Source organism: Molossus molossus, unplaced genomic scaffold (assembly GCF_014108415.1).
Source record: "Molossus molossus isolate mMolMol1 unplaced genomic scaffold, mMolMol1.p scaffold_m16_p_13, whole genome shotgun sequence".
Lineage (NCBI taxonomy): Eukaryota > Metazoa > Chordata > Mammalia > Chiroptera > Molossidae > Molossus > Molossus molossus.
The window spans coordinates 92,044,830-92,067,338 of NW_023425348.1; the positions used below are offsets into that span (position 1 = coordinate 92,044,830).

Genomic DNA, 22,509 nt, shown 5'->3' on the forward strand with positions numbered 1-22,509 from the left:
TGGCACAAGCGGTCAGGTTAGGAAGGCCTGAAAGCTACCTTCTTAGCTGTCTTTAGCTCCCAGTCTGCTTCTGGTGCCACCACCCTTTCCCACGAGGAGCGAGGAGCTCCTTGACCCCAGATTTCACTTTTTGGTGTCAAAGTTTATCTCCATCCTTTTTATGTGACTTTCTACAACCAGGTTAATTCCTCTCCCCCATTAAAAAAAAAAAAAAGGAAATAAACCAATTTCCAGCCCCTTAAGTGATTTCACACAGGCCTTACCTCCCCCCCCCCCAAATGAGACTTCACATAATATATTCCCCACCCTACTTCCTTCTCCTTTTACGGCATCCTGGAGAAAAGAAAGGAACCCCTCAGCCCGTGTAGAGAGCAATCATCTGTGCTGAAAAGAGAAAGAAGAACGAGGAAGATAGGGCAAAGGCAACAAAACTGGCAAAGAAAGGAGATTCGGGAGAGCAGAAGGGGAACATGCAGGGGGTAGAGGGCGCACGAAGCTGAGACCGACCACCAAGCAGGCAATGAGATAAAGAAACTAGTTCGGACCAAGAGAGGGGGATGTAGAGAGTTGAAGGTAGAGAGACTGAGAGAGGAGTCCTAGCACAGAAGATGGGGAGGGGTCTGGAGGGAGTGTGGAGGAGAGCCTGACGAAATAAAGGGGTCTCTGGAAGGTGCAAGGAAGGTCCAGCACGGCCCCCTTTCTTCTCTGCTGCTTCCCCATCCTCCCCGCCGGAGGCGGGGGGAGCTCTCCGGAGCATTGCGGAGGCCGCCAGGCTCCGCCCGCTGCCGCGGCAAACGCCGGAGGATTCCTATCCAAATATGGAATTGGGATTTCCCCGGCCCCGCCCCCGCCCCCGGCCCGCAGGGAAACACCAGCTTGCAATCGGGCGGGGGGGGGGGGGGACCGCTCTCTTTGGGGGCTGGCAACGGGGACTGATGGGGGGATACCTAGGTGCAGACTCAGATCCTCACCATGCCCTGATACCCTGCCTCAGTTTCCCCCTTCAGTGTCTGAGGCTAATTAGTTGCTAGGAAAACGAGGAATCGCTGCAGACTATAGCTTTTGTGTTTGTGTTTATACTTTTGGCTGTGGGAAAATAGAACCACGGCCAAATTCAGCTGATCCCTCTTCCAAAGGACCCCCTTTCCACCCCATCCAAGGGACTTAGACCCTCCCCTGCTTCGTGTAACTCCCCTGCTAAATCGCCAAGACCTGGCTTTGGAAAGGGGTTAAGGGAGGATGCTTGTTCTTTGACAGGGAATAAGGGAATCCCAGATTAAGGAATCCCTAGAGAGAAACCCCAGCTGTGACCTATCCCACAGAGGCCAAGGAAGGCCCTTCTTCCCCTCTTGTGAAGGTAACCTTTGTCTAGCAAATAGGGAGTGGGAATTTGTGGATAACCCTGCCCCTCCCCATTTCCTTATTTCCTTAGAACAATGGTGTGGGAACCAGCCCCTTCTTGCCTTCTACAGCCTCTCCTGCCAGGGTCTTCTGACCCTTGCCTTGTTGGTTCCCTCAGCTGAACCCATTCGGACGCCTGGGTCGTTGCACCTCCTTCCAGACCTTCCTAATGCAGCGCCTGCCTCTCAGCTCAGCTGCCGCCAGCCCTGGCCCCCTCCGCAGCCTCCGTTCTCCCCCTCCCTCTGGCCCCCCTCCTGCTCTCATTCTACGTCACGGGATGACGTAGGAGGCCGGGGAGGGAGGAGGAGCGCCTCCCCTCCCCTGCCAGCGGCTCCTGCTGCAGCTTGCTTAGCCCAACCTCCCGTTTTCCCGCCCCTCTTTCTCCAAAGCGAGCCCCCCACGCCTGGCAGGAGCTATATAAGGCGGAACGAAGCAGGCGAGGGGGGCAGCGCAGCTGAGCGGAGCCCAGGAGAGGAGAGGAGAGAGAGAGCCGGAGCGAGAGACTGGGAAGCAAGGAGGAAGAAGCCACCGGTGCGTCGGGACAGGACCGCAGGTGTTCGGAGAGCCCGAGCTGGAGCTCCGCAGCCGCTAGTCATGTACCGCTCCACCAAGGGCGCCTCCAAGGCGCGCCGCGACCAGATCAACGCTGAGATCCGGAACCTCAAAGAGCTGCTGCCGCTGGCTGAAGCGGACAAGGTCCGGCTGTCCTACCTGCACATTATGAGTCTTGCCTGCATCTACACTCGCAAAGGCGTCTTCTTCGCTGGAGGTGAGCAAACTGGGGCTTCCGGAGACCCCAGCTGGCGGACTCTGGGGACAGTGAAGCTAAGGGAGCCCTCTGGGACTGCCGCATGTCTAGGGTAGCGTGTTGGCGAGCTGGGGAGAGAAGGGACTTGGGAGGCTGAGGACCTCCAACTTTTCCTTTGAGCTCTGTCTAGACTTCACCTTAGTTCTGGGTGAAGAATAGGGAGCCTGGGCAGTGTCTCTAGTGCCGGATTTATGAGAGGCGGAGAGCCAGGACAGAGTGGCCCCTGTTCCCACCAGCGCAGAGGCGCTCCGGGAGCCCGGAGAGGGAACCCCGGGAAGTTTCAGGGATAGAGCCGCCAAAGCCTGGGGGAGCGCTGCCTCTGCTCGAGAAGCTGAAAGGGCTTCTGCTACCTTTGAAGCGCTGTCCGCGGTTCAGACAGCACCACCCGGCTGCGAGGCGCTGCCCGCGGTGCTGAACGCCAGGCGGCTTCGTGGCGCTGTCCGTGGTCCCGAAATCCAGGGACGCGGAAGCCCCGGCCCCGACTTAGAAGTCCAGCAACAGGTTCCCGGGGCAAGAGCAGAGGGCAGTGGGTCAACAGGTGTGTGCAGAGGCAGGTCCATGAGAAACTCCTCTGGATTTTCTGAAATTCACTACATGCCTTCCTCAGTTCTGCTTTGCATCCTAGTCTTACTCTTGACTCACCATGTCTTCTTACCCTGCAGGCGCTCCTCTGGCGGGTCCCACGGGGCTTCTCTCAGCTCAAGAGCTTGAAGACATAGTGGCCGCACTACCCGGCTTTCTGCTTGTGTTCACGGCTGAGGGGAAGCTGCTATATCTGTCTGAGAGTGTGAGCGAGCATCTGGGCCACTCCATGGTGAGTGCTGAGGGGGCTTTCTCAGCTTGGGCCAGGGCACAGATGGGACACAATGAGCTTTCTACTTCTAAGAATTGGAGAATTACTTGGGAGCAAGAGTTTATACCCTGAAAGATGCTATGTGTCAAATACTGACTTTTGATGCCTTCACTAATGATCATCTCTTCTTCCCTTTATTCCAGGTGGACTTGGTTGCCCAGGGTGACAGTATCTACGACATCATTGACCCAGCTGATCACCTAACTGTGCGCCAGCAACTCACCCTGCCCTCTGCTCTGGACACCGGTGAGAATTCCTTTCTTCCTTCCTCAATCCAGTCTCCCTCCTGCTGCCCTGCTCCGCCCCAAGTGCCATCTCCCTCAGAAAAACTCTCTTAACAGTTTTTCTCTTCACTCTCCTAGATCGCCTCTTCCGCTGTCGCTTCAACACCTCCAAATCTCTTAGGCGCCAGAGTGCAGGCAACAAACTGGTACTCATTCGAGGCCGATTTTATGCTCACCCACCTGGAGCCTACTGGGCAGGAAACCCTGTGTTCACAGCCTTCTGTGCTCCACTGGAGCCAAGACCCCGCCCTGGTCCTGGCCCGGGCCCAGCCTCGCTCTTCTTGGCCATGTTCCAGAGCCGTCATGCTAAGGACCTGGCCCTACTGGACATCTCTGAGAGGTAAGCCCACAGTGTCCAGACCCCAGGAGGAAGACAGGCAGAGATGAGGGAACCCTAGATTCTAGAGTCAGGGGCAGGGAGGATGGGTTCTAAGGGGGGCAGAGAACCTGGGAGGGAGAGAGATGCCTGGGTCAAGCAGGGAAAACAGAAAGCTGACCTCACCCTTTCCACTTTCCCAGTGTCCTAATCTACCTGGGATTTGAGCGCAGTGAACTGCTCTGTAAATCATGGTATGGACTGCTGCACCCCGAGGACCTGGGCCACGCTTCTGCTCAACACTACCGCCTGTGTGAGTGTCCAGAGAAGCTGGGGACAAAACAGGGAACTGGGAAAGGAAATGGGAGACCCAACCCAAAGGGCTGTGGTCAAGGATGATGCTGAGGATGTACCAGAGGCCAACAGTTTTGTATGCGATAGGGTGAACATTAGGGTAAGGGGTCAAGGTGAGAATGGCATCAGAACTGGGGGACTCCAAATGGTGAGGTCAAGGTGGGGAGCTGCGTGGTGCAGGTTAGAGTAGTCAGAAGAGGATGTAATGGATACCCCCTCAGTGGAGCAGTCAGTGGGGTGATAGTTCAGGTGTTGTTGCCTGATGTGTGTCCTAACTCTGCAGTTTTTCTTTCCCCTCAGTGGCTGAGAGTGGAGATATTCAGGCAGAGATGGTAGTGAGACTGCAGGCCAAGCCTGGAGGCTGGGCATGGATTTACTGCCTGTTATACTCAGAAGGTCTGGAGGGTCCTATTACTGCCAATAACTACCCAATCAGGTGAGCTGCAAGGCAGGATCCTGGGGTGGGGGGAACAACTGAGGTGGGTATAGAGAAGATATAAATTGGGGAAGTGCTCTGGAAATGGACACCAAATTCTTACTGGCTATCTCTTCTCTCCTCTCCAGTAACACTGAGGCCTGGAGCCTCCGCCAGCAGCTGAACTCTGAAGACACTCAGGCAGCCTATGTCCTGGGCACCTCAACCATGCTACCCTCATTCCCTGAGAACATCCTTTCCCAGGAGCAGTGCTCCAGCCATAACCCAGTCTTTACCCCAGGCCTGGGGGCTCCCAGAAGCACCAATTTCCCCAGTGCTCTCGAGATGGGTGCTGTCTCAACATCAGAAGAGCTTCCCCGACCTCCCAAAGAGCTGAGCTTCAGTTACCTGACATTCCCACCTGGCCCTGAGCCTTCTCTTCAAGCCGACCTGAGCAAGGATCTTGTGTGCACCCCACCCTATACACCCCACCAGCCAGGAGGCTGTGCTTTCCTCTTCAGCCTCCATGAGCCCTTCCAAACCCACTTGCCCCCTCCATCCAGCTCTCTCCAAGAACAGCTGACTCCAAGCACCATGACTTTCTCTGATCAACTGACGCCCAGCAGTGCAACCTTCCCAGATCCTCTGACTAGCCCACTACAGAGCCAGCTGACCGAAACTTCAGCCAGAAGCTATGAGGATCAGTTGACTCCTTGCACCTCCAACTTCCCAGACCAGCTGCTTCCTAGCACTGCCACCTTCCCAGAGCCCCTGGGAAGCCCTGCCCATGAGCAGCTGACTCCTCCCAGCACAGCATTCCAAGCACACCTGAACAGCCCCAGCCAAACTTTCCCAGAACAACTGAGTCCCAATCCCACCAAGACTTACTTTGCCCAAGAGGGATGCAGTTTTCTCTATGAGAAGTTGCCTCCGAGTCCTAGCAGCCCTGGTAATGGGGACTGCACACTCCTGGCCCTAGCCCAGCTCCGGGGCCCCCTCTCTGTGGATGTCCCCCTGGTGCCCGAAGGCCTGCTTACACCTGAGGCCTCTCCAGTCAAGCAGAGTTTCTTCCACTACTCGGAGAAGGAGCAGAATGAGATAGACCGTCTCATCCAGCAGATCAGCCAGTTGGCTCAGGGCATGGACAGGCCCTTCTCGGCTGAGGCTTGCACAGGTGGGCTGGAGCCACTTGGGGGGCTGGAGCCCCTGGACTCCAACCTGTCCCTGTCAGGGGCTGGCCCTCCTGTGCTCAGCCTGGACCTGAAACCCTGGAAATGCCAGGAGTTGGATTTCCTGGCTGACCCTGATAACATATTCCTGGAAGAGACACCCGTGGAAGACATCTTCATGGATCTCTCTACCCCAGACCCCAATGGGGAATGGAGTTCAGAGGATACTGAGGCAGCGGTCCCAGGAGGGGCCCCATCGCCTTGCAACAACCTGTCCCCAGAAGACCACAGCTTCCTGGAGGACCTGGCCACATATGAAACCGCCTTTGAGACAGGTGTCTCAGCATTCCCCTACGATGGGTTTACTGATGAGTTGCATCAACTCCAGAGCCAAGTTCAAGACAGCTTCCATGAAGGTGAGTCCAGCCCAAATGTTCGAGAACTCAAGTTCCTGTCCTACCAGTGAGGTGCTTGTGGAATTAGATGAGTAAATTCCCATCTCTGTACCGCAACTTTATTAATGGGATAACATCGCCTGCTGCCCGGGGTAGCAGTGAGGATAAGAACTAATGGAAAATAATATGAAAGTCCTGACAAGTAGGCCTAGAGGGCAGGGCTTAGGGGTGTGGGATAAAATGCAAGGGAATCTTTGACTAATGGTTGGTACTTCTTAACTCTGTGAGGGACCTAGATCAGCCAGCATCACCCCATTTTGCAGAAGAAGACAATCAAGGTCCCAGAGTTAAAGAAACTTGCCCAAGGTCACACACAAAATGATGAAAGAGGCGTTAGAGTTCTACATCAGTGTTCTTATCTCTTAAAGGGAATACAGAGTAAGAATGTATAGGCATCTGGAAAAGTAAGAGAGGCTCCCTGCTATGGCTTCATCCTTTCCAAAACTATAGCCATAATTTCACTCCATCCATCCAAATTGCTCCCTTTTCTGCTGACCCTCTGGTAATCAGGCAGTCACTGGGCTAACATGTTTGAAGCACACATGTGCCACGTCCTCAGCCCATCTTTCCTAATAGGCCTACCGATTTCTCTCTCTCTCTCTCTCTGCAGATGGAAGTGGAGGGGAACCAACGTTTTGAATAAGTCTGTGACTTAACGTCGTCAAGTATGGCATATTGTCATCAAGACGTGGAGCTGCTCTCCACCCCCCCGGGGCCGTTGGGGGGATTCTAGGGGCCAGAGGGGGATATATCTGATTCCCCACGCCCTGCAGGGTTGGGTGGGGGAGGTGGGAGGGTTAGGGAGGGGAGCTTCTTTTTAAAATTTAGAGACTTCCAGCGATCCCAGTTTCCATTTCAATCTGTATTCACTCGTAGTGAGTTTCCTTGAATGGGATTTCAAGTGGAGAATGGGGGAGTCTCACTTCCCCCTGCACTGCCCCATGGGCCTGGGCCAGTTCTCCACTCCTGGGGGCCAAGCCACCCCTGGGCCTTGGTGGGGGAAAGGCAGCACCCATCCGGGCCAGCCTGTGCCCTGAGGGGCTCTTGACACCCACGTAGAATTCTCTACACACCAGTAACGGGATTTCAATTCCGATGGACTCTGCCGCCCTAGCGGCCTTTCTTGTGACTTTTGCGCCCCGCGCCTGGGGTGGGGGGCGTGAAGAGACTCTACGTTCCTTTCCGATGGAGGAAGGCAGACCTGCCGCTATCACACGTGTGCTTGCACGAGTGCGTGTACCTGGTGCGGGACTCACCCGGCTGCCAGACTGCCTGGGCCTGCCCAGGTGGCCACCTCGTGGTGCTGCGGTGACTTTGTAGCCAACTTTATAATAAAGTCCAGTTTGCCTTTTTGGTACCCCTGGTGTCATGCTGTAAAAAGGGAAGGGTAGGGACCTGAGAAGGTTGGGAGGCCCAGCTGGGGAGTGTGGGGGTCAGGAAGTAAAGTCTGGACCTGCCGACAGCCTGGCGTTTCTCACTTCATTCATTCACTCATTCCTTTGTTCACGCAACATCTGAGTGTCCAGTGTGTTGCCCACCCTGTGCTGGAAGCTAGAGAGATTTGAGCTGAAACAGATGCTACAACTTGCCTTCAAAATGCTTTCACATCAATACTAGAGGATATTGGTTTTACCTCCATGCTAGCTTGAGGTGCTCAAAGTGTGGGAGGAGCAGAAGGGCCTGGGGATGGGTAGCAGACTCATTTTGGCATTTTCCTGGACATGGGTTTGAAGTCTCAGGACAGGAGTTTCCTTCTTCAGCCGGGTCCTGCAGGGAAACAGCTCCCTTTTATGGCCCATTGGAAGTGCTGACCACCTTGCACGGGCCTTTCAGCTGACAAGCACTTCACATCCCTTATTCCTGGCAGTGAAGCTTCTGAACGGGTGTATTAGCACTATTTCCTAATGAAGACTGAGCCTCACAGGTGAAAAGTGACTTTCCCCACAGTTGGTTAGAGCCGTAAGTGGGCAACGTACTTTGTCGTCTGCATCCAAGTCCTGGCTGGCCTCTCTGCCCCTAAAGCCGTGAACCACCATCTTCAATCATTCCATCCCAGATTACCTGACAGGGCAGGTTTGGACTTCAGCAGGGCCCTCTTCCCCTCCAGGTCTGAATGCTAGAGCAGAATCCTTTTTTTTTTTTTTTTTTTGTGGTACATGCCCCTAGAGGGAACTGACCCCGGGACTCTGGTCCACATGCTGACGCTCAACCGCTGAGCCAAACTGGCCAGGGCCAGAACCCAAATTTCTGAGCAGACTGTAACTTAGTGAGTCAAAAGAAAAAAATTCCAAAAATGCTGTTTTCCTTCAGCCTTGAGGGCCCAACAGCCACAGGGCACAGTGGGGGAGGGGTGGGGATGAAAATGAGGAGACAAAAGGACCTGGATTCAAATCCCACAACTATTTGCTAAGTGGGACCTGAGCCTGTCTCTTCTCAGGTAAATTGGAGCTGGAAAAAAAATGGCATTTACCTCCCAAAGATGCTGCTCCAACTTGGTTGAGTCTCTTTATAAGATGAGGAGCACAGAACAGACTTGCACTATTAAAGTGAATTAGAAGGCAATAGTGACCACAAAGGCTTAGAGGATGTTTCTTTCTCAAGGGAGGAAGGAAAGTCCAGGCCCCAATCTTCCCCCTAGTGAAATTGGGGGGGGGGGTGGATTCCAAGAGCTGAGAGCACAACACTGAGAACTCCCCTAAACCTCTCTCACCCCAAATCCTCCAGCTCCGGGATGTGCCCTTCCTAGGGTCCCGCGGGAAGGAAGACATTCCGGGAGCCTGTTACCCCTTTCCCACCTGGGATGAATTCTTGGGTGAAACAGGATGGTGAAGTCTTGCCCTCTGCCTTCCTCTGCATGTGTTGTCCAACTTGGATAAACGAATTGGACTCTAAGCCCCACAAGGACCCTGTCTTAGCTCCACTCCCTTTCTGGTGCCGAGCACAGGGCCAGGAGCACAGCAGGCACACGAGAAATATTTCATTGAGAGGACCATTCCTGAAGATTAGCCCAAGGATTTGAGTAGAAAGTCACCAATCTCTACCACAAAAACATGGTTTCCAAGTTCCCCAGAGGGCAAAGGGTTGTAACTCTAAGCTTTGAATCTTAAGTGACTATAAGCTGAAGACACACATTGGAGTCCCATCTAAAAACCTCCCTGATGATCATCAAAAACAAGGGAAGTCTGAGAAGCTGTAACAATAAGAAGAACCTAAGGAAACAGGATGATGAAATATAATGTGGTTTTCTGGATAGGTCCAGGACCAGAAAAACACTATTGGTTAAAAACTAAAGAAATCTGAATAAAGTATGGACTTTAGTCAATAATAATATATCAATATTGCCTCATTAATTGTGACAAATGTACCATATAAGTGTAAGATATCACTAGGGGAAATACTAGGTATGGAGTACATGGAAACTCTGTACTATTTTCAAAACATCTAAATCTATTCTGAAATAAAAAGTTTCTGTAGAGTAAAACTAAATATATTAAATTAAAAGTTTTTAAATGTGAGAAAAAAGAACTTCACTGGTGATTGGTAGTGGTGGTGGGTAATAGGAGAGTGTGTGTTTTGTTCAGGCACAGTGACTGCAGAAACAGAGACCCTGGCCACCAAGTTCACCGTAGAGAAAAATTAAAAGAGCCAATAGCTCCACCTGCTGTACAAAAAAAGTATCCGCTTCTGTTCCTCTGCCTGGGAAGGTCCTTGTGGCTCAGCGCTTCAAAGCTTAGAACAGATGGATATACTGAGGCTGGTGGGGAGGAAAAGACTTGCCTCATGTCATTCTCAGATCTAACTCTCAGTCAGTTCTCTTCCTACCCATACCAGACTCCACTCTGGGAGCCGAATATAGGAAAAAGAGCTCAAGTGTTTGGGGTCATAAAGACAGTTCTCAAGGCTGGCTCTGCAGTGTCATTTTTTCATGTGATATTTTCAATACCTACACCTGCCAGAAACTGTTCTGGGTGCTGGGCACGTAACAGCGAATAAGCCAGACAGGGTCCCTGTGGTCACAGAGCCTGCGTTCTAGCTCTGGGAGACATAACAAAAAGCAAATGCAGTAAATAAACAAAGTGTACAGGATCTGTTCAGGAAGGGAAAGAACCAGCTCTCTGGAGGCAGGAACTGTCATTTATCCTGTGTCCTCAGTAGCAGGAGGACTACGCCCAGTGCCTGATACACAAGCCACTCAAAAACTGCTTTGCTGCCCTGGTCAGTTTGCTAAGTGGTTAGAGTGTTGGCCCTCAGACCAGAGTCGCAGGTTCGATTCCAGTCAAAGGCATGTACCTCGGTTGTGGTTCGATCCCGGCAGGGTGTTTGGGAGGCAACCAATCTATGTGTGTCTCTCTTTCCCTCACACTTTATCTGAAGATAAATGAAAAAATATCCTTGGGTGAGGATTAAAAAACAAACAAACCTGTTTTGCAAATGAGGTTGTGAATGTGTGTGTGTGTATTTTAATGCAAATAAAATACCTAACTGTTGAGGATTTGGTTAAATTATGGTCCACTCATAAGACAGAATACTAAGCAGTCATCAAAAATTGCTTAAGAAAGATAATTAATAATGAAAATGGTCTAAATAATTGCCAAGTTAAAAGTAAAATAGTATCTAGAGTATAATACCATTTTTTTTTTTTTTTAAAAAAAGCATTATACACACACACACACCAAGAAACAAAGAGTAGAGCACTGGCCAGGTGCTCAGTTGGTTGGGAAGTAGTTCTGTATGCCAAAAGGTTGCGGGTTTGATTCCTGATCAGGGCACATACCTAGGTTGCAGGATCAATCCCCGGTTGGGGTGCATATGGGAGTCAACCAATCGGTTTTTCTCTCACATCAATGCTTCTCTATGGGTGAAGATTTTTAAAAAACCCACAAGGAGTAGAAAAGATATACACCAAAGTATTGGCAGGAGTCTCATCTGGGTGGTGAGATTACCCAGACTTGAGTTATTTTTCTGTTTTCCAAATGTCAGTGCAAAACTAATGCCTAAGCCCTGGCTGGTTTTGCTCAGTGGTTAGAGCATCGGCCTGTGGTCGAGACCCAGGTTTGGATCCGCTAAGGGCATGTACCTCGGTTGCAGTTTGTCCCGAGCCCTGTTTGGGTTGTGCGAGAGGCAGCCACTCGATTTGTCCCTTCCACATCAATGTTTCTCTCTCTCTCTCCCTCCACTCTATTTGAAAAAATGGAAAACTGTCCTCGGGTGAGGATAAAACAAACAAAAAAACTAGTGCCTAACACATAACAGATGTTCCATAAACATGAATCCATTTCTGCCCTGACTGCTGCTTTCTTCTCTGCAAGGACGAGTCCTTGATGTTCTGGAGACTGGGGAAAACAAAAGGCCAGGGGCTTCCTAAGGTCTTCTGCCGCCTTGGGGTGATACCTACTATAGCTTTGCTTCTTCAACAGGTCTGTAGCCATGAGCCTCACAACAGTTTATGTTCAGCTAACACCGGATCCAGAGCCAGGATCAGCTTTCTACCCCTTCCTGAGATCTGGGGCACTTGTGCAGTAACACTATTGGGGCTGTGACCTTAAGTCCCCACAGGGGTCTGTTTCTGTTGCACTAGCAAGTCCCCAAGAGTTAAGAAATATTTCTGATACAAGCAATAGCAACATCTGCTGCTTCTGTACACACCAGCCCCAGCACTGGAAGTCCCCACCTACCTTGCCTGTTTTCTCATCTCTAGGGAGGAGGAACACAAGGCCGGGCTACTGCTCAGACCTCTGCCACCAACTCAACCTGGACATTTTGCTCTGCTTGGCTGAGCCTCGGATCACATATCTGAGAAGCAGCATGAAGAGCCTACTTCCTAGGTAGGCTACCATCAGTACCAGTCCCTTTCCCCTGGGGTCCCAAGACAGAAGTCAAGAGTGGGTGACAAAAGATGTTTATTTAGGCTTAATCGCCTGACACATCCATATGAGTAAAATATGTAAAGTCAGAGAAATAATAATCAGGTTGGTGTCACCCCTGCCCGCTTTGGCACAGCCTTCCCAGATGACCCCTTCAAAATCCTGGAGTGTGCAGGTCAGAGGTCACTTCTTGGCAGCTTCTGCCTGAGCTGCCAAATCTGCCTCTTTCTGAGCCGCCAAGAATGTGGCTCGCTCCTTCTGGAAAGCTGCCAGCTCTTCTGAACTGAGGCTGCAGGTACAGAAAAACAGACGGTAAGTGAGTGGCCCATGTCACTGTCTCAGAACCCTTTCCAGCCCCTCCTGGACTTCACGTACCTTTGCTCATCTGTTTCCTCTGCCAGGAATGCCCCTCTGCACCCTCACCACCTCTGCCTTTTATTCCCTTCTCTACACCCTTCTGGTCCTTTGAAGCCCCTGCTATGTCCCAGTCCAGGTTAATTGGGCTCTTCCTCTGTGCCCCACAATATTTTGTACAATAAAGTCTTCAGGCATGTGTGTCTCCCCCTGAACAGGGTTCAGATTTATGCATCTCTGTACTCCTAGTAAAAGTAAAGATTTGAAAAAAGTGAAGCCCATCCCTGTTCCTTGCTTAACCTACTTCTCTTAGGAAACAATCAGCAGCCTTGACATCGGCAGCAAGAGGCCAATAAAGGTTTGAGTGCTGCTCCTGCTCTTGTCTGGGCGCCCTCTTCCCCAGCATCTCACTTCAACGAAACAATTCCTCAGGTCATCCGAAGCCCCAGGGTGGGGGCCCCTGTTGGCCTCACCTCTCTCACACTATTTCCTGCTCTGCCTCTCGACCCAGATTATATGCCGCATTACACTGAACTTCTTTGCTTCACTCTTTCACCTTCCATCCTTCACAGGAATCTCTCCACTTCCTGGAACACTTGATTTCCTTTTCCAGGTCTCTGGAAAGTCCTCACTGACAGACCAGGCAAAATCAGGAGTCATATACTTTGTTCTCAAGATTCCTGTGGTTCAACACTGCCCGTCTGGCAGTCTAATGCTCCATTTATGAGTCTGCCTCCATCTCTGGGCTGTGAGTTCCTTAGGAGTGGGGCCAAGCATGGCTGTCTTGTTCCTAGGTCCATCTAATGCCCAGAACTACATCTAATACATAGCAGGTATTTTAATAAGTGTATTCCAAATGAATAAACGGGGCTCCCCACTCAGGAGCTGACTCTCCCACTAATGTGCTCTCAGCCTTGCCCCAAAGTCAAGAACTGTCCAGGCCCTCCCCTCACATTGTGCTTCCCCAGGACACTCACTCCTTCACCACACGAATGCCCAGGGAACGGGCAGAGCCAATGATGGAGCGCACAACAGAGGACAGGGGCACGTCCTGCAGGGCGAAGGCGTCATCCTGAGCTTTGACACGAGCAATCTCATACACGTGCTTCAAGGTCACCAGGCCTGCCACCTCCTTCCCTGAAAGGAAGAAGTAAGTAGCTGTTGAGGTGTCACTGCTTCCTTCCAGAGCCCTCCAAAAATCCCAGGTGCCTATCCTGACCCTTACCTGTCTGCCGGGCCCCTTTTTCAATCCCAGCAGCAGCCTTCAGGAAGTAGGAAACTGTGGGCTGTCCAATCTTGATTTCAAACGTCCTATCAGGCTTAATGGAAAAAAGAAATATGAGAATATCTCTTCCTGCTTTTCCCGAGCCCTGCTGCCCCAACACAGGGACCCTCTAACTTCCTGTCTCCCTTTCCCTTGAGGCACCTTCCAATGGTGTCCCTCCAACAAACCACAAAACCACAGGAAAAATAAATCTGCAGCAGCCTTGGCCAGTTTGGCTCAGCAGTTAGAGCGTCGGTCAGCCTGTGGTCCAGAGAGACCCAGGTTCAGTTCCCCATAAGGGCACATACCTCCCCCGTTGCAGTTTGTTCCTGCCCTGTTGGGGTTGTGTGGGCGGCAACCAGTCCAGGTGTCTCTCTCACATCATGTTTCTCACTCTCTCTTCCCCCTCTCTCCCTCCGGCTGTATCTGAAGATAAATGCAAAAATGTCCTTGGGTGAGGATAAAAAGTAAATAAATAAATAAGTCTGCAGCAAACAGCCCTGTCTCCTCTATTCCAGGTGCAACTCTACTCAAAAGTCCCCAAAAAGTGAAGGGGGAAATGGAAGACCTGCAATATGGCAGGGCAGGCTCAGAAAAGATACTCCAGTCTCCACCGTGTAAATAGGGGAAGTGGGGCCCAGTAACTGGAAGAGACTTGCCCCAAGTTAGGAACTGGGTAGCAACCTCAGGCAACCAGTTCCAGGGCTTAGGGAACTTAGGGGGGATGAAAAGAAAGTGGGATCACAGTCCCGACTCCGCACCTTCACAAAGATCTTGGTCGGCAAAGGGATTCCTTCTTTGATGTCCTTTGTTTTCTCGTTGAACTCCTTACAGAACTGGTTGATGGAAACGCCTCGCTGTGACGGATGCACAGGGGTTAGTATGGGGAGGAAGGGCCGCTTCCTACCACCCAGAAGGCTCCGTCAGTCCCTTCTTCATCTTCACTGCTCTATGTTCCCATCCTCTCTCCTCCGCCCAGATTCAACCACCACGTTATGTGCTGGGTGGTTTGTCGGCATCATCCCTCTCTACCTTCACAGCAGTCCGTAGAGGAAGGACTGAGGAAGCTGAGCCTCCAAGAGGCTAAGGAACTAACGCAAGGACGTTAAGCGTGTGGGTAGCAGAGCCGCGCTTTGAACCCCGACCGGGCTCCCGAGCCCGCACCCTCCACCCAGGTACTGGCTTCCACCCTCCGGCGCCTCCCACGCTGGGTTGAAGCCGCGGCTGCACCTGACCCAGGACGGGGCCCAATGGGGGCCCGGACATGGCCTGGCCCGCCCGCACGATGGTCCGGATCACGCCGCCGGCCTCGGGTTTCCTGACGGCCCGAGTGGCCCGGCTTAGCTTCGACATGACACGGAGTTCACGGTGTTAGTTCACCTCAACTCAACAAGAGAGACAGGTCTGGGCGCCGCCATCTTGGGTCCGAGGTCAAGGGTCCTCTCCTTAGGTCAGGACAGGTGAAGCCAACGAAGAGCAGAGTTGTTTCGGTCCTTCCGGTCTCCAACTAGTAAGATAAGAAGGATTATATATTTTTAAAAACTTTTACCTTGCCACCTGAAGATAGGGGAAGGACCTGAATGGCTCGGGTACGCACATTTCTCCCGGAGAGCACACAGGCAGTGCTTCGGACAGCTAAGCTGGAGAACCTTAATAGCCGCACAGCATTGTGGGTGTTGTAGTCTTGACCGCGTTGCCAATCCTGCAGCTTGCTGTGCGCTCGGGCGCTATCTGCTGGACATGACGATTATCCTTGGGTTTGAAATGAACCTAGAGCTTTCTTAGGTGTAGGAACTCTCTCTTGACTCGTTGAGCCAGTTTCCTCACTTGTTGTCGAAAGGTGGTACGGTTACGAGAGCAGACTCTGGAAGCAAACTGCCCAGTTGCCCCTTTTGCTGCCTGTGAACTTGATCGAGTTAATTTATGCCTAGTTTCTCCTCTGTACAATGGGGATTAAAATATGTAGTACCTACCCCTAGGTGTTGTCGTGAGGGTTGAATTATCAGAGTGCTTTAGAACAATGCCTGACATCTGGTCAGCTATTAACTGTACAATGAGGACAACACCTTCACAGAGCTGTTGTGAGGCGTAGGCCCAGAACGTGTTTAATACACCATATGTGTCCCTCCAATCCTTCCATCCCCTCTGTGACTGCCTGGAGAGAAGGGGTGACAACCACTCACTGCCTCTTCCAACATACACTTTTCTTTGTGTGACTTGGGGCAAGTCCCTTCACCTCTCTGGGCCTCAGTTTTCTCAACTGTGAAATAAGAATAATAAAGATATCTACCACAAGGAATAATTGAGAGAATTTAATGAGATTACCCAGGTAGGATGCCCAGCTCAGGCCTGGCATGTGGCATATGGTAAGCACTCTCTAAGGGTTAACTATTATTATTGTCAGTTCAGACTTCATCTTTCCTTCGCTGGACACACAGAACAGCCCCTTCTATGGCTTCTCTGCCTCCATCCTTGCCCCATCAACCTATGCTCTCCAACTCAGCCAGTGTTAGGCCCCTGTCTAAAACTTGTCAATGTCACCTTTAGCTTCTTTTCCCAGAGTGTGGGTCTTGGTCCATCTGAGACACTTGTTAAAATTCAGCTCTCCAGGATCCTCCTCCAATGCCCCTGGGGATCCTGCTGAGACTCATGGCTCTATAAACTAAAGTCTACATTTGTTGGTATGGGATTTAAGTCCCTGGAGCTAGCTGACTTCAACCTGCTATTCCCTACCTCACACCATACCCTCAGCCACATCAGAGAGTGTACACTTTCCTGCCACCCTGGACCTCTTGTGCTTCCCTGTTTATGCATATGCAGACCTGGAAAGTCTTTCTCACCTTTTTTCCTGGCTCCCTCTGCCTCTCTACCCCTCAGAAAGGTGCCTCTTGTGGGCTGAATTATCTCCCCCCAAAAGTAATATGTTGAAGCCCTAATTTACAGAACCTCCAAATGTGATAGGGCCTTTAAAGAGAAGAAGTGATTAGTAAAAATGAGGCCATTAGGTTGGGCTCTCATCTGATCTGACAGGTGTCCTTATACGAGGAGATCAGAACACAGACATGCACAGAGGACACAGCAAGAAGGTGGCCATCTGCAAGCCAAGGAGAGAGGCCTCAGGAGAAAATGAACCTGCCGACACCTTGATCTTAGGACTTTTTTCAAATTAAAATTGTGACCTATCAGTGGGTTATGAAATTGATTTTATGAGTTCAACCATCATTTTTTTTTTTTTATCCTCACCCAAGGACACTTTTCCATTTTTTGTTCAGACAGAGTGGGAGGAAGAGAGAGAGAGAGAGAGACATCGACGTGAAAGGGACACATCGAGTGGCCACCACCCGCATGACCAACCAGGTCTGGGGACAAAGTGCAACCGAGGTATGCGCCCTTAGCGGGAACCGAACCTGGGTCTCTCTGGACCGCAGGCCGATGCTCCAACTGCTGAGCCAAACTGGCCAGGGCTCAACCATCATTTTTAATGAAATAGAATAGAAAATAACAGAGTAGCCCAGCTGGTGTGGCTCAGTGAATTGAGCCTTGTCCTACAGACTGAGAGGTCCTGGTTCAATTCTTAGTCAGGGCACATGCCCCAGTTTTGGGCTCCAAGGTAGCTGATTGATGTTTCTATCTCTCTCTCCCTCCCCCCCTCTAAAATATTAATAAAAACATATTTTTTAAAAAAGAAAATAGCAGAGTAAATCACATGGAGTAAAGATCAGTGTTCTTGCCCTGGCTAGGTGGCTGGAGTGTCATCCTGTGCACCAAAAGGTTGTGTGTTCGATTCCTGGTCAGGGCACATACCTAGATGCAGGTTCTATCCCCAGTCGGGGCACATACAGGAGGCAACTGACTGATGTTTCTCTCTCTCTAGAATCAACAAAAACATATTATCAGGTGAGGATTTAAAAAAATTATAAGTGTCGCCCTGGCCGGTTTGGCTCAGCAGTTAGAGCGTCGGCCTGTGGTCCGTAGAGACCCGGGTTCAGTTCCCGCTAAGGGCACGTGCCTCGGCTGCAGTTTGTCCCCGGCCCTGGTTGGTCGTGCGGGTGGCAGCCACTCGATGTGTCCCTTTCACGTCGGTGTTTCTCTCTCTCTCTTCCTCTCTCTCTCTCTCCTACTCTATCTGAACAAAAAATGAAAAAAATGTCCTTGGGTGAGGATAAAAAAAAAAAAAAAATTATAAGTGTCTCATGAAACTTGTGTTTTCATTGTGTGTCTGTGTGTGTATTGGATCACAATAAAAATGTATTTCTTTTTTTTATTGACTTTTTTTTTTTATCCTCACCCGAGGACAGTTTTGCATTTATCTTCAGATAGAGCAGGAGGGAGAGAGAGAAACATCGATGTGAGAGAGACACATCGACTGGCTGCCACCCACACGACCCCAGCTGGGGCCAGGACAAACTGCAACTGAGGTACGTGCCCTTAGCAGGTACTGAACCCGGGACTCTCTGGTCCACGGGTTGACGCTCTAACCGCTGAGCCAAACCGGCCAGGGCAAAAATGTATTTCTTACTAACACTCATGGCCCAGGCTCCCCCCAAATAGAAAGCCACTGCAGTGGCCTGCGTGAACCTTAAAAATGGTGTTGCATCTTGCTCATTCCTGAATGTCTAAGGCTTGACCTTGGAACTGGCATGCAGTAGGTCTGGGAAATATTTGTGAAACAAATGCAATGATCCTTGCATGTATTATCTCCTATGCTTCCACCTCTATAACCCTAGTCTCAGCACCAAAATCTTTCACCTGCATGAAAACAGCATGCTAGCATTCCATTTTGGCTCCTCTGCAGAACCTCTTCCAGCAACCAAGAGGGATCATTCTAAAGCATAAGTTAGATTTTGTCATTCACCTAGTGAGTGACCCCAATGTCATCATGTCACTCACCTACTCCAAAGACTTTCCACTGGAACCCAAGTAAAGTCCTAATTCTTTACCCTGCCCTATAAGGCATGATGTGTTCTGGCTCCTTCTTCATCCCCTTCTGACCACCTCTCCTTCTCTTTCCTCCCTCATTCCACTCCAGTCACATTGATGTCCTTGATCACTGAGGTGTTGTGATTTATAAAGAGAAGTATATATATTTGGTCTTTGTCTTGTTTCCTAGCACAGAGCTCCTAAAAAACATGGAATTTCCTAAGTGATAAGAGTCATAAAGTTGAAAGGAGAGTCTTTTGTTATTCATAACAAACCCATTTCCACCACAGATGAGTTCCATGATTCTCCAAGCCAAGGCAGAAAATGGCTATTTCTGAATCCCCATTCCATATTCCCAACAGATGGAATGTGATTGGCCCAGCCTGGGTCAGGTTGGCACGCCCCCTTTTTTTTGCTGTGCCCAGGGGATTATGTCACAGAGATAAACATGATTGCTGGGGGTGCATCTTTGGGGTTAAGGTTCACTGGGATGCCCCAAAGTAGGTATTTAATAATGTTGTTGATGAATGGGTAAATGAATAAACCAGAAGGCTATCAGGATTTGAAGCTCTAGGGACCCTTTTTAGCACCCACTCCCAAGATTTTTGCTTCTTACTGGCTTCCTCAGCTCCCGTTGGTTCTGTCTCCTCTTCATTCACTCTGGCCATGGCTGTACAGCTTTACCACCCCCTTCTACCTCCTGACTTATTAGCTGGAACAAATCCCTACCCATTCAAGTTGCAGAGTGAGGGTTTGTTTGAACCAGCTCATTGTATTTTTAACATTCTTCTTATTATAAAATATTATAAACAGAAAGCTCATACAACACAAATGTACAACCCTGGCCAGTTTGGCTCAGCAGTTAGAGCATTGGCTCATGGACCAGAGAGTCCTGGGTTCGGTTCCCACTAAGGTCATGTACCTCTGTTGCAGTTTGTCCCCGGCCCCAGTGGGGGTCGTGCGGGTGGCAACCACTTGATGTGTCTCTCTCACATCCATGTTTCTCTCTTTCTCTTCTTCCTTCTCTCCCTCCCGCTCTATCTGAAGATAAAAATGCAAAGTGTCCTCATGTGAAGATAAAAAAAAAAAAAAGAGTAAAAAACAACAACACGGAAGTACAGCTTAAGAAACTATTACAAAACGAGTACGCAGGTGAGTACCTCTCAGTCAAGAAGCTGAGCAGCACCCTGGACAGCACCCCAGTGCTCTCCATTTAGCTCTTTCCCAATTATAACCACCATCCTGATTTTTGTGCGATTGATTCCCTTGCTTTTATTTTTACCACGTAAGTGTGTATCATGAACAAATTTAGCTTAGTTTGGGATATTTCTGAGCTTTGTATCAATGGACTCATACAGTATGATTATATTGTATGTGTTTGGCTTTTTTTGCTCTGTATTGTTTCTCCTTTTGTGTGTGTGTGTGTGTGTGTGTGTGTGTGTGTCCTGTTTTTAGAATGAGGGGGATGAGAAGAGATTAACCAAAGAACTCATATACTTATATGCATAGCCCATGGACATAGACAATAGTGTGATGAAGGCCTGGAGTGGGAAAGGGGCTGGGTGGAGGGGGGCAATAGTAGAGAAAATGGGGGACATCTGTAATACTGTCAGTTAAAATATATATTTTAAAAAGTAAGAGCTATGTTGACTTATAATATACATATTGTACAATTCACCCATTTAAAGTGTACAGTTTGGTGATTTTTAGTATCTTCACAGATATATGTAACCATAAGCACAGTGAATTTCGGAACAGTTTCATCACCTTCTAGCTTTCATCCCTTGTTCTGCCACCCATCCCAGCCCACTCTGTTTGTTTTGTGTACAGATTTCCCTATTCTGACATTTCCTATAAATGGAATTATATAATATGTGGTCTTTTATGAATGACTTCTTTCACTTAGCTTAATGTTTTTGAGATTCATCCATAATGTTTTCAAAGTTGTAGCATATATCAGTACTTTGTTCCTTTTTATGGCTGAATAATATTCCATTGTATAGATATATTACGTCTTGTTTATCCATTCAACAATTAATAAACATTTGGGTTGTTTCTACCTTTCAGCTATTATGGAAAATGCAGCTATAAACATTTGTGCAGGTCTTTGTGTAGACATATGTTTTCATTTCTCTTAGGATACAGCTAGAAGTGAAAGTGCTGGGTTATGTGGAAACTTTATGTTTCATTGTTTGAGGCACTGACAGACTGTTCTAGGTCTTTGTCTGTTTTACAATCCCACCAGCAGTGCCGGAGGGTGCCGATTCCCACATCCTGACAGTACCTGCCTGCTTTCCCCCCAGTCTACAGGTCATTCTCTCCCATTTTCTTGCATCACTTATAACTTTTTGTTGGAAACTGAAGATTTTAGATAATATATTGTAGCAACTCAGTACTGGCCCCTCCCCCTTCAGAGCTTATTATTATTATCTGCTTGTTTAGTGACTGGCTGGATTATTTTAGTGAAGTCCATGCCCCTCTGCCCACAATCTGAGTATAAAGCCTTGTCCTTGGTCCTCAGGGAATGTAGCCTAACCTTGCTCAGAACCTACCAACGCATGACAATTATATAAATTCACACTTTAGTGTCCACAAATAAAGTTTTGTTAGAATATAGCCACACCTATTTGTTTACATATTGTCTGACTGCTGTCAAACTATGAGGGGAGACTTGGAGTTTCAACAGAAACCATGAGCCATTTACTCTCTGGCTGTTACAGAAAAAGCTTGCTGACCTCTGATCTAGAATCTTGAATTCCCTTTATAATCTTTGCATAGCTGTTTGAAAACTTAAGAGAGGCCAGTTCATTAAAGACAGTCTATTCCATGATAAGTAGCCATTCATTAGAAAGGTGGGGAAGACCAGAATAGTAGGCTACAGAGACTGCCTGGGGGCCCCCGACTTGAAAATTTAGTAATTTAATTTACCCAGATTCCCCTTGGAAAGTGAGTCAGAAGATTGCAGGTCTTTTGCCCATATTCTGTTTTTGACCTGGCAGACAAAAAGGGGAGCTAGAGAAAGGGTATTTGAGGTCTTCGTGTGTGTGTGTGTGTGTGTGTGTGTGTGTGTGTGTGAGAGAGAGAGAGAGAGAGAGAGAGAGGAGAGAGAGAGAGAGAACATGTCACCTTTTGTGTGGCACTGCCACCCGCTATATGCTGGCAGCTATAGTCTCACCCCAGCCTCCCCGCATCGGGCACAAGCAACACACGTTTGGAATCAGGAAGCCACAAGAAATGATGACAGTGGGAATAGTGTAGGCATAGGAACAAAAGGCCAGCTCAGATACCTAGAATGTTCAGCAGGAAGGGATAAACAGGTGACCTGTCTCCCCCACCCACCCACCCCCGCTTTGAACCATTGGGAACCTGAGGTTCAGTCAGAGATGAGATTTAAGTTCAGGGCACCCAGGTTACATGCTATCTCAGGATCAAATCTTACTAGGCCCATAGTCCAGGAACCAATAACCATAGGGGTCATTGGGTGCCACTGTTTTACAAAAGGAAGCCTGAGCCTCTGGGAAGAGGCTGTCCCCCATGTACTCCTGGCCATGTGGCCCCAGAAGAAGGATCATTTTTCTGCCTCAGGAGTTCCAACAGCCATGTCTACACTAGAGCTCCAGGCTGTGGGCACACCTGCCAGGAGCCCCACTTTCTGAACATGTGAGGCAGGATGGCATGCTCCAGAGGGGCAGCCTCAACTACAGAGAACCCTCTGTGTTCCCTTTGCTGTGGCCATTAGGTGATGTCAACCTGCCGTCTTGGTTAGCAGACCTTCCCTGTATGCTCTTCAGTTTCCGTTGTGACCAGTTTGTGTTTTTTTCTGTATTTGTCTCCCATGTCTTCCTCTTCCTCTGAAGAGGCCCATCTTTTGCCATCTGGGATTGAGAACCAGACTATTTTTGCAGAACTGCCTGGCCAGAGCCCACAAGCAATATCTCTCCTTCCAGCAGGACCAAGGGAGCAGCCTCAGTGAGTGACAGTGACTTCACAGCAACCTCTCCTTCGAGAGTCAGGAGCCCTTCAACCTCTGGCTCCAAGGCCAAGTGTACATT

At 49.7% G+C, this 22,509-nt stretch overlaps 2 protein-coding genes across 3 annotated transcripts; one reads left to right on the forward strand and one right to left on the reverse strand.

The window, feature by feature from the left end:
• Positions 1 to 1,813: 1,813 nt before the first annotated feature.
• On the forward strand, positions 1,814 to 7,412 carry NPAS4 (neuronal PAS domain protein 4). Of its 2 annotated transcripts, XM_036259207.1 has the most exons (8): positions 1,820 to 2,170; positions 2,872 to 3,023; positions 3,206 to 3,308; positions 3,425 to 3,686; positions 3,866 to 3,975; positions 4,317 to 4,452; positions 4,581 to 6,016; positions 6,666 to 7,412. In XM_036259207.1, exons 1-8 carry the CDS (start codon positions 1,996 to 1,998, stop codon positions 6,692 to 6,694), a joined length of 2,403 nt encoding a protein of 800 aa, XP_036115100.1. In that variant the 5' UTR covers positions 1,820 to 1,995; the 3' UTR covers positions 6,695 to 7,412. The 2 variants fall into 2 exon arrangements, with proteins under 2 accessions (XP_036115101.1, XP_036115100.1); XM_036259208.1 differs by lacking the exon at positions 3,866 to 3,975 and having other exon boundaries at positions 1,814 to 2,170; positions 6,666 to 7,411.
• A 4,531-nt stretch (positions 7,413 to 11,943) lies between these two features.
• On the reverse strand, positions 11,944 to 14,967 carry MRPL11 (mitochondrial ribosomal protein L11). Its single transcript, XM_036259068.1, has 5 exons — positions 14,768 to 14,967; positions 14,299 to 14,394; positions 13,499 to 13,592; positions 13,251 to 13,410; positions 11,944 to 12,208 (listed from the first exon to the last, which is right to left on the reverse strand). Exons 1-5 carry the CDS (start codon positions 14,888 to 14,890, stop codon positions 12,103 to 12,105), a joined length of 579 nt encoding a protein of 192 aa, XP_036114961.1. The 5' UTR covers positions 14,891 to 14,967; the 3' UTR covers positions 11,944 to 12,102.
• Between the last annotated feature and the right edge of the window lie 7,542 nt (positions 14,968 to 22,509).